General features: G+C 48.0%; 3 protein-coding genes across 3 annotated transcripts in view; 1 reads left to right on the top strand and 2 right to left on the bottom strand.

Annotated features, from left to right (window-relative positions):
- AIMP2 (aminoacyl tRNA synthetase complex interacting multifunctional protein 2) overlaps positions 1–14,311 on the bottom strand; it is a 344,265-nt gene that overhangs the window by 222,500 nt on the left and 107,454 nt on the right. The gene's annotated exons all lie outside the window — the stretch shown is intronic.
- LMTK2 (lemur tyrosine kinase 2) overlaps positions 1–14,311 on the top strand; it is a 109,294-nt gene that overhangs the window by 17,040 nt on the left and 77,943 nt on the right. The window lies entirely within an intron of this gene.
- Positions 7,573–11,349, bottom strand: LOC126949794 (heparan-sulfate 6-O-sulfotransferase 1-like). The gene is made up of 2 exons (XM_050782590.1): positions 11,194–11,349; positions 7,573–11,108 (listed from the first exon to the last, which is right to left on the bottom strand). The coding sequence occupies exons 1-2, from the start codon at positions 11,347–11,349 to the stop codon at positions 10,251–10,253; spliced, it is 1,014 nt and encodes a 337-aa protein (XP_050638547.1). The 3' UTR covers positions 7,573–10,250.

The following is a 14,311-nucleotide window of genomic DNA, read 5'->3' as shown; positions in this document are numbered from 1 at the left end:
GCCTGGCCTCCATAACACATTTAAACATGCTTTTCTCCTCTGCCTTCCATGGTAATGTGCCTGCCTGTGGCCTCCAAAACATCCTCTTTCCTGTTTGCTATCAGCTGTGTTTCTTTGTCCCCTCCCTTAAATGTTGTTTCTTATCTCCTTGGTTCTTTTTTTTCCTTCCCCCTTGATCTATTTTCTAAATTATATTTGTCAAATGATGCATGTAAATAGTTTTTAAAAATTAAATAGTTTTTCAGGGTTTATCGTAAAAATAGTGAATCCCTGTCCTGTCCCATTCCTCCCTATCCCTGCTGCTGGCTCCCAGTGGCAACACCCTGCAGCTCTTTTAGCCACATCGTGGGCTAATGTGCTTGTAGCACTGTTTGTTGGTTTAATCAGATACTGAGTTTCTACTATGCACAACAAGGATTTATATATTCACACACACATGTGCATTCACCCTTCTTCTCAACACACTGAAACTTTTCGATTAAATCATAATTCATTATTTATATTTTTATGGCTGCAAACATTATTTACGACTGACCCTATAGTGTTTGTGATGATTACAGTTCTTTTACTTTTGTTAGTTTTTTATGAACACATCATTAATCCATCCCATGTGCCTCGTCAGGAGCTTAAATCTCCTCTCCATGTGTTTGGCTGTTGTGTCTTGGAACCCTTGTGTCCCATGCCAGTCTTGCAGTGGTGTCTCTGCGGCCGCTGTCCAGCCTCTTGGGAGGTCTGAAGCTTTTAAGACTTCCTCTGTGTCTAGATTCTGACCAGTTGTAAAGCTGTGCCTTGGCATGAGTCTCTTCATCCATTTCATTCATCAACATGGATGCACAGTGGGCCCTTTGAATCTTGAAAGTTGTGTGCTTTAGTTCTGGAAAATTTTCGTGTATATATACACACACACACACACACACGTATGTGTAAATATGCACACACTTTTTGGGAAGAATGATCTTCTCTTCCTTCTCTTTGTTCTTTTTATCTAAAGCTTCTATCAGCAGATTGTTGGATGTTTTGGAATGAGCTTCTACTTTACTTCTGTTGATCTTTTTGTCTGTGTTCTACTGCTATGTGCAAGTAGTTTTCTCAATTTCATTTGATTTCCAGGAGGCCTCATCTCCCCACTTTTAAAATAGCCTCTTTCTTCTCATGAGTATACTGTCTCCTGTTATTTCTGAGAATATTATAGTTGGTTTTTTAAATTATTTTTTAGCCCCTGCATTGTCTGTTTCCCTCAGGTTCCTTTGTATCTGTTTGGGTTGGGCACTGTCTTTTACTTAAGAGGTTTTTCAAATGTCAGGTGACACTTGAAAGTCTGTTCCTGTTTCAGAGCAGGGAGTTAATAAATGGATTGGAGGTGTGCTCCATGCCCCTTTTCCCTCCAGCTTCACCTCGCATCTGCCAGCACGTCCTGGCTTCTTCGCCTGCTTTCGTCCCCTGCGCTGCCACGGAGTGGGAAGAGCTTGCGCTCTGAGCCTCACCGTGTATTGTCTGACCTTGGAGAAGTTACTTTGCCTCTTCAGTGCTCCGTTTCTTCATTTTAAAATGGGGCTCATCAGGCACGGTGGCTCATGACTGTATCCCAGCACTTTGGGAGGCCAAGGCGGGGAGAGTCACTTGAGGCCAGGAGTTCAAGACAAGCCTGGGCAACATAGTGAGACTCCATCTCTGCAAAAAATTTTTAAAAATTAGCCAAGGGCGGTGGCCCATGCCTGTCATCTCGGCAGTTTGGGAGCCCAAGGTGGGAGGATCACTTGAGGCCAAGAGGTGGAGACCTGGGCAATATAGTGAGACCCTGTCTTTACAAAAAATTAAAAAATTATCTGGGCATGGTAATGCACACCTGTAGTCCCAGCTACTCGGGAGGCTGAGGTGGGAGGATGGCTTGAGCCCAGGAGTACAAAGCTGTAGTGACCTTTGATCATACCACTGACTCCAGCCTAGGTGACAGAGCAAGACTCTCTCTAAAAAAAATAAAAAATAACATAGAATGGGGCTAATGGCACCACCTACCTCAAAGAGTTGTTATGGAATTGGAAGAGTTTAGAATACTGCCTGGAACATTGTAAGCAACATGTAAATATTGACTATTTTTATAACCCTCCTGGGACCAAATCACTGTCATTTCTTGCATGAGTTAGTTATAGTATCAGAAATGTGTTCCCTCGTCATTCCTTGTAAAATAACAATCTCCCCAGTCCTTTGTTCTCTATTCTCAGAACCTATAGTGGCACCTGTCTTATAAGATGCTTAGTAAATGTTTGTTGAATGAATGAATGTGTTGGTGGGGCTTTCTGACTGGTGAGCTTCACAGTAGGATGACTGTGCAGCCATTTCAGTAGGTGACACCCCTGTCCCATAACCCTCTTAACTGTCTGGAGGTCTTTAATCTTGGGCTGGATACCTGAGTATTTGGAAGCACCTAATTAGATACTGAATTGTCTTTGGGCTTATTTTTCTGGATAACATAAAGACATCAGTTGAAGCATTATCAAATAAGAAACCCTAGATGATCTTGCCTTTGTGTGCTGTAGAACCTTGTCAAGGTCACTGTTGTAACCAGTTTCTGGCTTAGTTTCGAAGATAGTACTTAAAAATTAAAACTTCATTGTAGAGAATTTTGAACATATGCAGAAGTAGACTGAAGAGTATAATGAATTCTCTCTCCTCATACCCAGGCCCAGCCATCTCTCACCACCAGTCCTACTGCAGTAGTACCACTAAGTACTTCCTCTCTGAAGAGAGAGCTTGGAAGGACACATTGCCTAAGATTGCATTTCAGTTATATTTGCAAGAACTTAAGTTAGGCTTTAGGAAGCCAGAAGAGCTCTGAGAACATAGACTCCATCGAGGGATTGTAAGAGATTTGAAAGAAAAAGTAGACATGTTTTTCTAGGCTATTTAGGGTCTGCCCTACATGGGAAGTAAGAAGCAGACATTTAGCGCACCTCTCCCATCCTTTCGGCTGTATTGTGCAGAAGTTGGATTGGCTAAGTGTTGTGAATCCAGTACTGCCATTGACTTGCCTGCACATCTCTGCAGACGTACATGGGAAGTTGTGTGGCAAAACAGAATATCCTTCCCCTAGACGTTGGTGGTCCACTGCAGGGATGGTTGTGGGGGTGAGCCCTGGGAATCTGGCTCTGAGTCTCTCCTTCTGGGACTAGATGCTTCCTGTTCCTGCATCGGCTTCCTGGAGTGTGGAACCACCATTCAAAGCTGTTAAAGACATGGAAGCGCCGTGGATGACGCCATAGCTCAGCTATGCCAGCAACTTAACCAAGGTTCCAGTTCCCGGAATATCCAGCCCTTCATTTCTTGGGGTGTGGGGGCCCAGTTGTCTGGCAGAAGTCATTCAAGCCCGACATTCTTTTGGCCACACCGTGCTGCCTTAGATGAGCTTTTCTGTAGTAGTCTCCATCCTAGTTAGTGTTTTAAAATGGGAATGAAATGGTTCTTTGGTAACAAATTTTAGTGGAATAGTCTGAGAGAAACCAGCAGCTTCATATAAAATGATCTCATTTGCAGGTATTTAATTAGCACTCAAATTATATAACCTTTCTGCAAGTGTGAGGGAGCATTTGGGCTGGCTGACCTTGAAAATCACTTTTGAACAGAGGAACATTTGCCTGTCTGTGATTAGCACGCAGAGCGATCTGTTTTCCTAGGCTGTTGAGATTCTGGCTTACGGTCTTTGTGGAATCTCTGCTTCATGAACGGGATCATCAGTGCACTCTTTACTGTTGTGTGTGGCTGAGTATATTTACTGCCATGCTTCATTTCCCTTTTCCTTTCCAGTATTAGAATACCTGAGGGAGATTCTAGGTTGTTTAATGTTCTTATAAATAGATATATTGTTATATTATGGCAAGGAAAACATTTTGTGACTTAAAATTCTAAGTACAGGAAACCTTGATGATAGATGGGTTTGTAAGTTTGAGGCGTTAAATAAAAATGTGTGATCTGCAATAATTGTTCAGTTTTTTTTCCCCAAGTAGTGTGTTGATGATTCATTTTACTAAGTCTCTGGGCTGCAATGCTACTTGTCAGGGTGTTAGAAGAGGAAGACAGGCTTAGCGGTCCTAATGTACTAAGAGAAAAAGGCCCACACGATGTGTTTTAGAGATGGGCTGTATGTTGGGACCATTTGGAAGGTTGCTGGCCCTTAGCTTCCCTCGGTTCCATGAGTTTTCTTTGTCTAATCCTTTGTCTAAGTAGCCACCATTGTCCATTTTCAGGTAGGCACAGAATTCTCCTATGCAAATTCCCTGAGGTGAGAGGGTCTGGGCAAAACAGAAAACAGGCAAGATATGTAAGGACCTGGCCCTTGTTTTACACTTGCTTTTCCAGTTAGAAGGCAGGATGCCCTCATGCCCATGCCTGTGCTGTCAAGGATGGACCCCTGCCAGTGGGATTGGCTTTCTTCAATTAATACATTGACCAATTCATTGTATATGTTAAAATAACTAAAGGAGTGGAATTGGAGTGTTCCTAACACAAAGAAATGATGCATGCCTGAGGTGACGGACACCCCAAATACCCTGGTGTAGTATTATACTTCACATGCCTGTATCAGAGTGTCACACATATGCCATAAATATATACACTTATTTGTACACTTAAAAATAAGAAATTGGCCGGGCGCGGTGGCTCAAGCCTGTAATCCCAGCACTTTGGGAGGCCGAGATGGGCGGATCACGAGGTCAGGAGATCGAGACCATCCTGGCTAACACGGTGAAACCCCGTCTCTACTAAGAAATACAAAAAAAAAAATAGCCGGGCGAGGTGGCAGCGCCTGTAGTCCCAGCTACTCGGGAGGCTGAGGCCGGAGAATGGCGTGAACCCGGGAGGCGGAGCTTGCAGTGAGCTGAGATCCAGCCACTGCACTCCAGCCTGGGCTACAGAGCGAGACTCCGTCTCAAAAAAAAAAAAAAAATAAGAAATTAAGGCTGGGCGTGGTGGTTCATGCCTGTAATCCCAGCACTTTGGGAGGCCAAGGTGGTTGGATCACCTGAGGTGAGGAGTTTGAGATCAGCCTGGCTAACATGGCGAAACCCAGTCTCGACTAAAAAATACAAAAATTAGTTGGGTGCGGTGGCAGGTGCCTGTAATACCAGCTACTCAGGATGCTGAGGCAGAAAAATCACTTGAACCTGGGAGGTGGAGGTTGCAGTAAGCCGAGATCACGTCACTGCACTCCAGCCTGGGAGACAGAGCAAGACTCCATCTCTAAATAAATAAATAAGTGAGTAAGTAAATAAATAATTAAAAAGGTGAAAAGGTTAGTAAATTGACACAGTGCTAAGGGCTGAGTGGTACCCCTCCAGGTGCCTCAAACTATAACTGTATTTGGAGATAGGGCTTTTAAACAGGTGAGTCCTGAGGGTGGGCTGTAGTCCATTCTCACTGGTGTCCTTCTAAAATGGGGAAATTTAGACACACACAGAGACACCAGGGATGCACATGGAAGAAAGCCCCTTTGAGAGTGCAGGGAGAAGGTCGCTGTCCATAGGCCGAGGAGAGAGGCCTCAGGAGAAACCAGCCCTGCCGACACCTAGTCCTCTAGGACTGTGAGAGAGTCAGGTTCTGCTGTTGAAGCCCCACAGTCTGTAGTATTTTGTTTTAGCAGCCCTAGCAAACTAATACACGCAGTGTTCAGACTAAAACAAATTTAAATCACATCTTAGATGGCACCAATTAAGATTCCTGTTTTGTTCCTAAACACATATTGGCCTAGAGGTCCAGGGGCTGTGGCTCTGCCCGTGTGTGGGGCTTTCTTCTCAGTCCTGTGCTCCAAGGGCTCCCTGGGGAAGAGGGTGCCTTTGGATTCTCGCTTTGCCCGCACTGAGTAGAATGCTCTGAAGGCCTCCGGTGAGACAAGGCTGTGCGAGAACGTGGTGCGTGTGGGTAAACACCTGTTTTTGAGGGAGACCATAAATGGAGAGAAATCCACTTTTTGAGGTAATGTATTTCTTAATAAAATACCTTAGTTATGCAGCTTAAGCAAAACGGGTACATGTTTGTGTGAGTTCTTGGAGACCTGGGGAATAAGCGTCGTGCTACCCCAATACAGTGTATGTTAACAGTGGGAAAATGTTCCCGAGTAAGAGTGTAATATTACTGAAGAATGCTTCTCTTATAATCCTATTTGTTTGACCCTGAAAATGTAAGTTTATTATTATTATTATTTATTATTATTATTTTTGAGACAGTCTCACTTTCACCCAGGCTGTCACCCAGGCCTTAGTGCAGTGGCACGATCACGGACCACTGCAGCCTTAACATCCCAGGCTCAAGCCATGCTCCCACCTCAGCCTTTCGAGTAGCTGGGACTACAGACTCATGCCACCACGCGCAGCTAAGTTTTTGTATTTTTTTGTAGAGACCCAGGCTGGTTTTGAACTCCTGAGCTCATGCACTGGGATTATAGGCATGAGCCACCATACCTGGCTCATAAGTTTATTCAGTTTTGTTTTGTTTTGTTTGGAGATAGAGTCTCACTTTGTTGTCCAGGCTGGAGTGCAGTGGTGTGATCGTAGCTTACTTCAGCCTTGACCTCCTGGGCTCAGGTGAGCCGCCCACCTCAGCCTCCTAAGTAGCTGGGACTACAGGCGTGTGCCAGCATGCCTGGCTAATTTTTCACACTTTTTGTAGCGATGACCTCTCACTATGTTGCCCAGGCTGGTCTTGGACTCCTGTGCTCAAGTGATCCTCCTACCTCAGCCTCCCAAAGCACTGGGATTACAGGTGTGAGCCACTGTACCTAGCTTGTAAGTTTATTCTGTGATCCAGTGGGTTGGTTATGGTTTCTTTCTGTTTTTTTTTTTTTTTTTTTCCTGTTTTGTTCCCTTGCTTGCTTATTTTCACTTGCTTGCTTATGCCCCTTCATCACTGTCTCTCTCACTTTTTTCTCTTTTTCTTACCCCTGACTTCTACCTGAATCCTAGGCGCTGGGCCAGGCTTTGGGGAGTCATTGGTGGATTATACAAGGCTGGCCCATGACGCCATTCAGCTTGCAGCCTAGTGGGGAAGGCATATGGGCATTTTCAACATGGAGTGACAGATTCCAGATGCAGGGTAATTGGGAGAGCACAGGCAGGGACTGCAACCATGGGCCTCAAGGATGGTTTCCGAGTTGAGCTCTGATGGGCGTGGATGAATGGGGGTGGGGGTGCGTGTCATGGTAGCGTTTCTGGGTAGGGGAATATATGAGAATGAAGTGGCAGAAGATCATCTGGAAGGATGGAGAGAGGGTCATCGTAGGTCATAGTAGAGAGCTGGGGCGGAGTGCTGGAGTTGGGGCTGGGAGGTCAGGAGTAGCCAGGCAACGATGGATGCTGAAGCCTTGTTAAGGAGTTTTGCCATTAGGTTAAAAATGGCGAGAAGCCGGGGGTACAAAATTCAACAAATAGGAAAGGATATAGCACACTTTGTCCCCCAGCCACTCCATTTCTATCTCTGCGGGTAGCTGCTGTTGATATGTGCACCTACTGGTCTCTAGCTCTTCTTCGTTTTCCCTTGTTTTTATTTATTTATTTATTTATTTATTTATTTATTATTTATATTTTCTTTCCTTGTCAGGGTTTATTTCATTGGCTAACATTTATTCTCGACCTAGACAAAAACAATTAGATGATTATGACTTGCTTTTCCATCATCAACTTATTTTTTTTTGTATGAATAACCAAAAAATTTCTTCTCAACACTTTTTTTTTTTAAGAAGAAGCTGTAAATAAATAAAGCTTTAAACGATCCTGGGTTCAAGTTAAACAGTTCCAGTTTCCAAAAAGTTCACAGCCTTGTTTCGTAGGCAGTTCTGTTGTTCCTGGCTTCCCCCTCCAGGAGGGGACGTTTGCAGGTTTGGGGGTCCTGGTGACTAAGCTGTTAGCTCCACTGCCTGCCTGCTTCCGTCCTCGCAGCCCTGGGAGGGCCCTGGGTGGAGAGAGTCCTTACAATTTAGGAGATGCTGCTGGCAAAGGAACTGTTGACCCAAAGCAGGTGGCCTGAACGGGAAGTGCCAGGCTGGACACTCGGGGGCTGAGGGCACTACCCGCTGCCGCCGCCTCTGGACACCTCAGCCTGGCACTGGCCCAAGAGGAGACTGCTTTCCAAATGCAGCCAAAGAGACTGAGACGAGACCCGTGCTTCCGTGTGAGTTGGGGTGCGGGGCATAAGTTAACACATACTCCAATGTGTACAAAACAACCTGCGCTTGGGCCCGTGTACCCAGAAAGCCCATGGCCAGGTGAGGCCACCTTGAGCCAGGGCCTCTGGCTGGGTGTCCACCTCCTGCCGGGAGGCCAAGGTGCCCCACGTGGCTTGTGCAAGACCCCACACTCCCCTGAACATGTTCCTCCTCCTCCCCGGAGTGCACCCACCCTAGTGTTGAGTGTCCCAGCAGATTCCCATTGACCCTGAGCTCCCTTTGAAAGAACCACACCACTGCATCCCCTTGGCACTCACTTCCTTAGTGTGATGCATCCACCCAGGGAGGTGGCACTGCGCTGGGCTGGCACGCTGCCCACCCTGCCCAGTTGACCGCCCTGTCCTTGGACCCCAAAGTAAAATGAGGCCAGTGTAGGAGGCCTGAGGGTGGGGCCCTTATGCCAGACCTCCAGGGGTAGGAACCTCATCTGACCACACCTTCGCCTTCCTGTGCTGCAGAAGACACTTGCTCCCAAGCCCGTGGTGACCCACATCTCCACCCCACGGTGGGGCAGCTGCGGTGGCTGAGTGAAAGCTGGGGCAGGAGAGAGGACCCCCGCCAACCCCAGCCAAGTGACCTGCAGAGCCCACTGCCCTGCCTTTGAGTCAGCCTGCAGCCTGAGCACACCAGTCTGCTCTCTGGGGGACCCAGGGCGCCTGTGGGGGCCCTCGTAGAGACACCAGCCTGGCCTCCTAGGCATAAGGGATGGGGATAGGGCACAGGGCACGTGCTTACAACGGATATGCAACATGGCTTTTAGTAGGGCCATTGCAGCCAGTGGGGAACCCTGTGAGGCTGCTGGGAACAGAGAGCATGGCCAGCCTTTTGCCAGGGGGTGGGCAGCATGGGGAAATGCAAGGAGAGCCAGGGTGGAGAGGGCTGAGTATATGGTGTCAGGGAGGCCACCTACAGCTGTTTTGTCAAGGCTAGTTGAGCATCTGAAAGCTCGAGTTCCTGTTCCTGGCCATCCAGAGCCACTGTGGTCCGAGGGTATGGCTCCTGGGCAGGGGCTATGGTCCCACGCTCCAGCCGATGGAAGCCTGATGAACTTAATCCACACGCTGGTGGCAGCAGTGGTATTTGAGCTCTTGAGTACGTGTCTTAGTGATGGGGCTGCGGCAGCCTGCTAGCAAATCCCAGTGGGTCAGAAAGGAGAACAGTGGCAGGGGAGCGCTCAGTCCCCAGCCCTTCCAGTCTGATCCAGGTCTGCCTGGGTGGTCACCTCCAAAGGCCAGCCAGGGACTCAGGCACAAGTGGCAGCATCCTTGGTCAAAGCCTCCCCACTCCTGGGCTGCCAGTCGGTCCATAGAAGGCCGGCAATGCAGCTTGGGCCTACTCCCCAAACCCCTCCTTGGTCTGAGGACTGTGGGGAGTGGGTGGGGCCTGAACATCAGCTTTGGGACCCAAAGCATGAAGCAGGACCATGGGCCAGAGAGGGGAATGGGCTTCCTGGGGGCTGGACTCGAGTCTTCTGTGCCTCAGATGGGGTGGGCCCTGATCTTGAGGGAGCTACACATGGGTGAGCTGGGGGCTCCCCAGGCCTTGGGGCATTGGGGGCAGCCAGAAGGGGAGCCTGGAGCCTGGAGCTGGGGCAGTTGCCAGAAGCTGGTCTCACTCCTAGTAGCCTGGACAGAGGAGCTAAGAGCAAGTGCTGTGTGAATAGTTGGTGAGGGAGACACTCCTGGCCTGACAGGTCCATTTTCCACTGTCCTCGTCTCTTGTGCAAACCTTCAGTTTTCGTGATAAATCCAAGGGGGCCAGGAGAGCAGGCACAACACCTGCTCTGGAGGACGTGCCCTGCCCTGCCTGTGGCATCCTTTGAGCATGCTTTCCTCTGACCCACTGGCTGCAGCTGTTGATTCCTCAAGCCCCCAGCCCCGCCCAGGCCCACTGCATCCCTGGTTTTTTTTCCCCCCCAGGATGCAGCTACCTCTGTGGAGCAGGTTTGGGATGCTCTTCCCGTGACAGCCTTGGGTGGACTTGTCTGTCCTGTTTTACCCCCCACACTCCCCAAGAGGCCTCCTCGTGGCCACCACTGCCACTACCACTTCTCAATGATGTGGCTCATGTAGTTCTCGTTGGGCACGAGGCCCAGCTCCTCAGCGTCCTCCCGCGGCAGCACCTCCTTGGCCCGGTGCAGCAGGCGCTCCTCGCGGCTCCTCAGGCGCTGCTCCCTGCGCTCCAGCTGCGGCTTGTACTGGTAGGGCTGCTGGGAGAGGTCCTTGGCGTAGACATACAGCTGCATGTCCAGGTCGTTGAGCTCCTCGATGCGGCGGATGGTGTCCACGTCCACCTCCACGCTGCCCGTCCGCGTGCTGTTGTACTGCATGAAGGGCCGGGTGAACTTCAGGTTGAACATCTGATCGAACAGGTACTGCGTCTTGCGCTGGAACTCGGTCAGGCCCAAGAAGGCCATGCCCTGCAGGTTCTTCTTGATGCTCTCAAGCAGCAGCTGGGCCCGCTTACCCTCGGGGATGAAGGACAGGTTGTAGTAGGCCACCAGGCTCAGGTCGGCCAGCATGCGAACCTGGCGGTTGTTGGCCAGGTTGTACGGGCAGTCCATGAACTCGTGCAGTGTGCAGCCCGACCAGTCCGTGCCCTCGTAGTAGGGCGGCAGCTCCTCGGGCGTGGGCGTGCGCGAGTCACACAGGTGCAACGACGTCTTCCACGTGGCACCCCTCTGCACATGGCGCCATTCGCTCAGGTAGCGGGACATGGAGTCTCTTAGTAGGGTGATGTAGTAGAACTTCTTGGGCGTGCGCAGCGTGGCGGAGTTGCGGCGGTCCAGCACGCCGGGCACGCAGTTGGTGAGCTCGGTCCAGTCGGCGTGCAGCCGGCAGCTCCAGCCGAAGAGCCAAGTCTCGCGGCGGTTGGGCCGGTAGCAGGTGCACCTCGAGGCCTACGTTCTGCACGAGGTGATGTCTGAAGGTGGTGCCACCGCCGCATGTGTCACCATCGCCTGGGCCCGGGCGCGGGGCCCCGACCCTCTGTGGCGCCACGGCTGCTCCCCGCCCGGCCGGGCTTCCCGGGCCCGACTCCGCTCCTGCTGGGCCCCGCTCCCGGCCCCGGCCTGCACAGCGCGCCCCTTGCCCCCTGCAGCCGCCTGCTCCTTGCCGAGAACGCTCCGCCCTTGTTTTCATGTAAACATCTATGCTAGAGATGGGTTCGATTGTGTCCCCCCTAAATTCATACGTGGAAACCCTAACCCTGGTGCCTCAGAACGTAACCTTATTTGGAGAGAGGGTCTTTACGGGGATGATCAAGTGAAAATGTGGTCATGAGGGTGGACCTCATCCAGTGTGACTGCTGTCCTTATATGTAACAAGAGGAAATTTGGACACAGACACATGTAGAGGGGAGATGATGGGAAGAGACTTAGAGAAAAGGCAGCCAGCTACCAGAAGCAAGGAGAGGCCTAGAACAAATTCTGCCACCACAGCCCTCAGAAGGAGCCCTTCCTGCTGCCACCTTGATCTTGGACTTGGAGCTTCCAAAACTGAGAGAATACATTTTGGTTATTTGAGTCACCCAGTTTGTGATACTTGGTTACGACAGCCCTAGCATGTTAATGCCCGTATCAGAAGTAAGCAAGAATATGGATTATAAATTATGATATCTGCTTTTTTTCCATTTAAACTTTTTAATTCATTTAATAAATGAAAGCTTCAAGCATGCAAGACATAGGCACTGTAATGAATTCCCACACAGCTTCCACCCAGCCTGAATTAGCTGCGGCCCATCTTCCTTCATGCTGCCCCCGTCTACTTCCTCCACACCCTGGTGCTGTTTCGAAGCAAATTCCAGACATCATTAAGTAGGTCACGATCTCCAAAAGATAAGGACTACATTTAAAAACAGCACATGACCATTATCACTCCAAGGAGAAATGAATTACATTTTCTTAATATGGTCAGTGTTCAGATTTCCAATAGCCTGAAATGTCATAATTTTAAAAATAGGTTGAATCACGATTCAAATAACATCCATATGTTGGAATTGGTGGGTAGGTCTTTTTAGTCTTTTAATGTTCGCCACTCTCCCTCTCTTCATCTTCCTTTTTTTACAGTTTCCTAGGCTTTTCTCCCCAAGTGTTTTTCACAACCTGTATTTTGCCGATTACATTCTTGCGGTGGTATTTAACATGTTTCACTACATATTGACATTTGGATCTAGGTGGTTGGTTAGATTCAGGTTTGATATTGTTTTTGTTTGCTTGTTTTGGGCAGTACTGTTTAATAGGTGGTGATGTGTTTTTCCATCAGGAGATACATAATGTCTTTCTGTGTTATCAGCTATTGATATAAATTTCATGTGTCATAAAATGTTATTTTATGTCAAATAAAATGTTATTTTGGATTAAAAATATGATTTAAAAACGTGAATTCTTAATTATTCTTAGCTTTCAGGCCATACCAAAACAAAAACTATGGGCAGGATTTCACCCAGTGGCCATAGTTTCCTGATCCCCGAAGAGGGCAACTGCTTAGACCACAGGGGTGCCAAAGTTCAATGTTACAAAACCGTGATACATTGTTTTCTAAGGTAGTTGTGACACCGGCAGTGAATAAGCAGCTCTACTTCCTGAAACTGGGGTCTTTACATTAGCAGTTCACTTTAAAAGAAACCAAGGCTATTTGGGGAAATGATTGATAGGAGGTCTGAAACAGAAACTATACAAGATATGCCTGGAACATCCCAGGGAGCAAGAACTCCACCCAGGCCTGCTGGGACATTGTGGGAGGGCTTGGGAGCAAACCCCTTTAGAGGCCCTGCCTCCTAGAGACAGGACAATGGGAATGTCAATCAGAACAACCACAACAGATGGAAGCCTGTGGGTGCTTTAAATTCATTAGCTCATAAGGATATCACAAAACAGTGATAGCAGCTCTTTGAACTGGTCACTGCCAGAGGGTGCTAGTGAACCAACTCTTTTTTATTTTATTTTATTTTATTTTTTTGAGACAGTCTTGCTCTGTCGCCAGGCTGGAGTGCAATGGTGCAATCTCGGCTCACTGCAACCTCTGCCTCCCGGGTTCAAGCGATTCCCTTGCCTCAGCCTCCTGAGTAGCTGAAACTACAAGTATGCGCCACCACGCCTGGCTAATTTTTTGTATTTTAGTAGAGACGGGGTTTCACCATGTTGCCCAGCATGGTCTTGATCTCCTGACCTCATGGTCCCCCCACCTCGGCCTCCCAAAGCACTGGGATTACAGGCATGAGTCACTGCGCCCAACCACCAACTCATTTTTTTAAAACTGGCAAAGAAAGAGAAAGATTTAAGTATCTAGTCTGCCTTTTCCTTATAACTTGAACCACTGGGTGACCAAATAGTAAGTGTGAGGAAATTTCTCTTTATGAAAGCATATCCACTAGTGACTGAACAAGGGATGACAGCATTAGAATATGTAGCATTTTATAATCCCTAATGGAGCTAGACATTGATCATCATTTCTTTTTATCTGTGGTCTTTAATTTTTTTTTTTTTATTGAATCCAAAAATGGCTTCACAGACAACTCTTTAGTTAATTACATATGGGTCCAGTTTCATCTGAGGTTCTAGAGATCATGAATCAGACAATTAGGCTGGAGTTGTAATGGTTGAATTAATAGGTGGTATTCCTGGCTTACCCTGAGTCATTACTGAGAAATTGCATTCTCCAAATTACCTGTCTCTAAAACAGATAATTTGTACCTACCTCTTAGAGTTTCTCAAGTTTTCTGCTTGTTAAATCAAGTTCTAGATAGCTATTAAAATGCTTTGAAAACTATTAAATGAAAACTCACAGAATGTGCTGTAGAGATGCTGGGTATTTTTTAATCAGTGTCCTGGGTGAAGCATATGTAGTCCCCCAGACCTCAACTGGTACTTGCTCTCAATTTGTGATGGGAAAAGCTGCCTAAATGTATGGTGACGCCTGTTCTTGATGTTCTTTAGTAGGTGACTGGCTCATTTATGCACTTCTCAATGCTGTAGGCTGCATGTTAAAGAAAGCTGTCTGTCTTCATCAGGTTCTAACAGCTGCAGTCAGGAACTGTGTCAGGGCCTGGTTTCTAGTTTGACCACGGCGGTATGGGGATTTTATTTGTGGTTCCGCAAGTCTA

Source organism: Macaca thibetana, chromosome 3 (assembly GCF_024542745.1).
Source record: "Macaca thibetana thibetana isolate TM-01 chromosome 3, ASM2454274v1, whole genome shotgun sequence".
Taxonomy (NCBI): Eukaryota; Metazoa; Chordata; class Mammalia; order Primates; family Cercopithecidae; genus Macaca; species Macaca thibetana.
The sequence above is the reverse complement of the archived record's forward strand: the minus strand, read 5'-3'. Positions and strand labels throughout refer to the sequence as shown.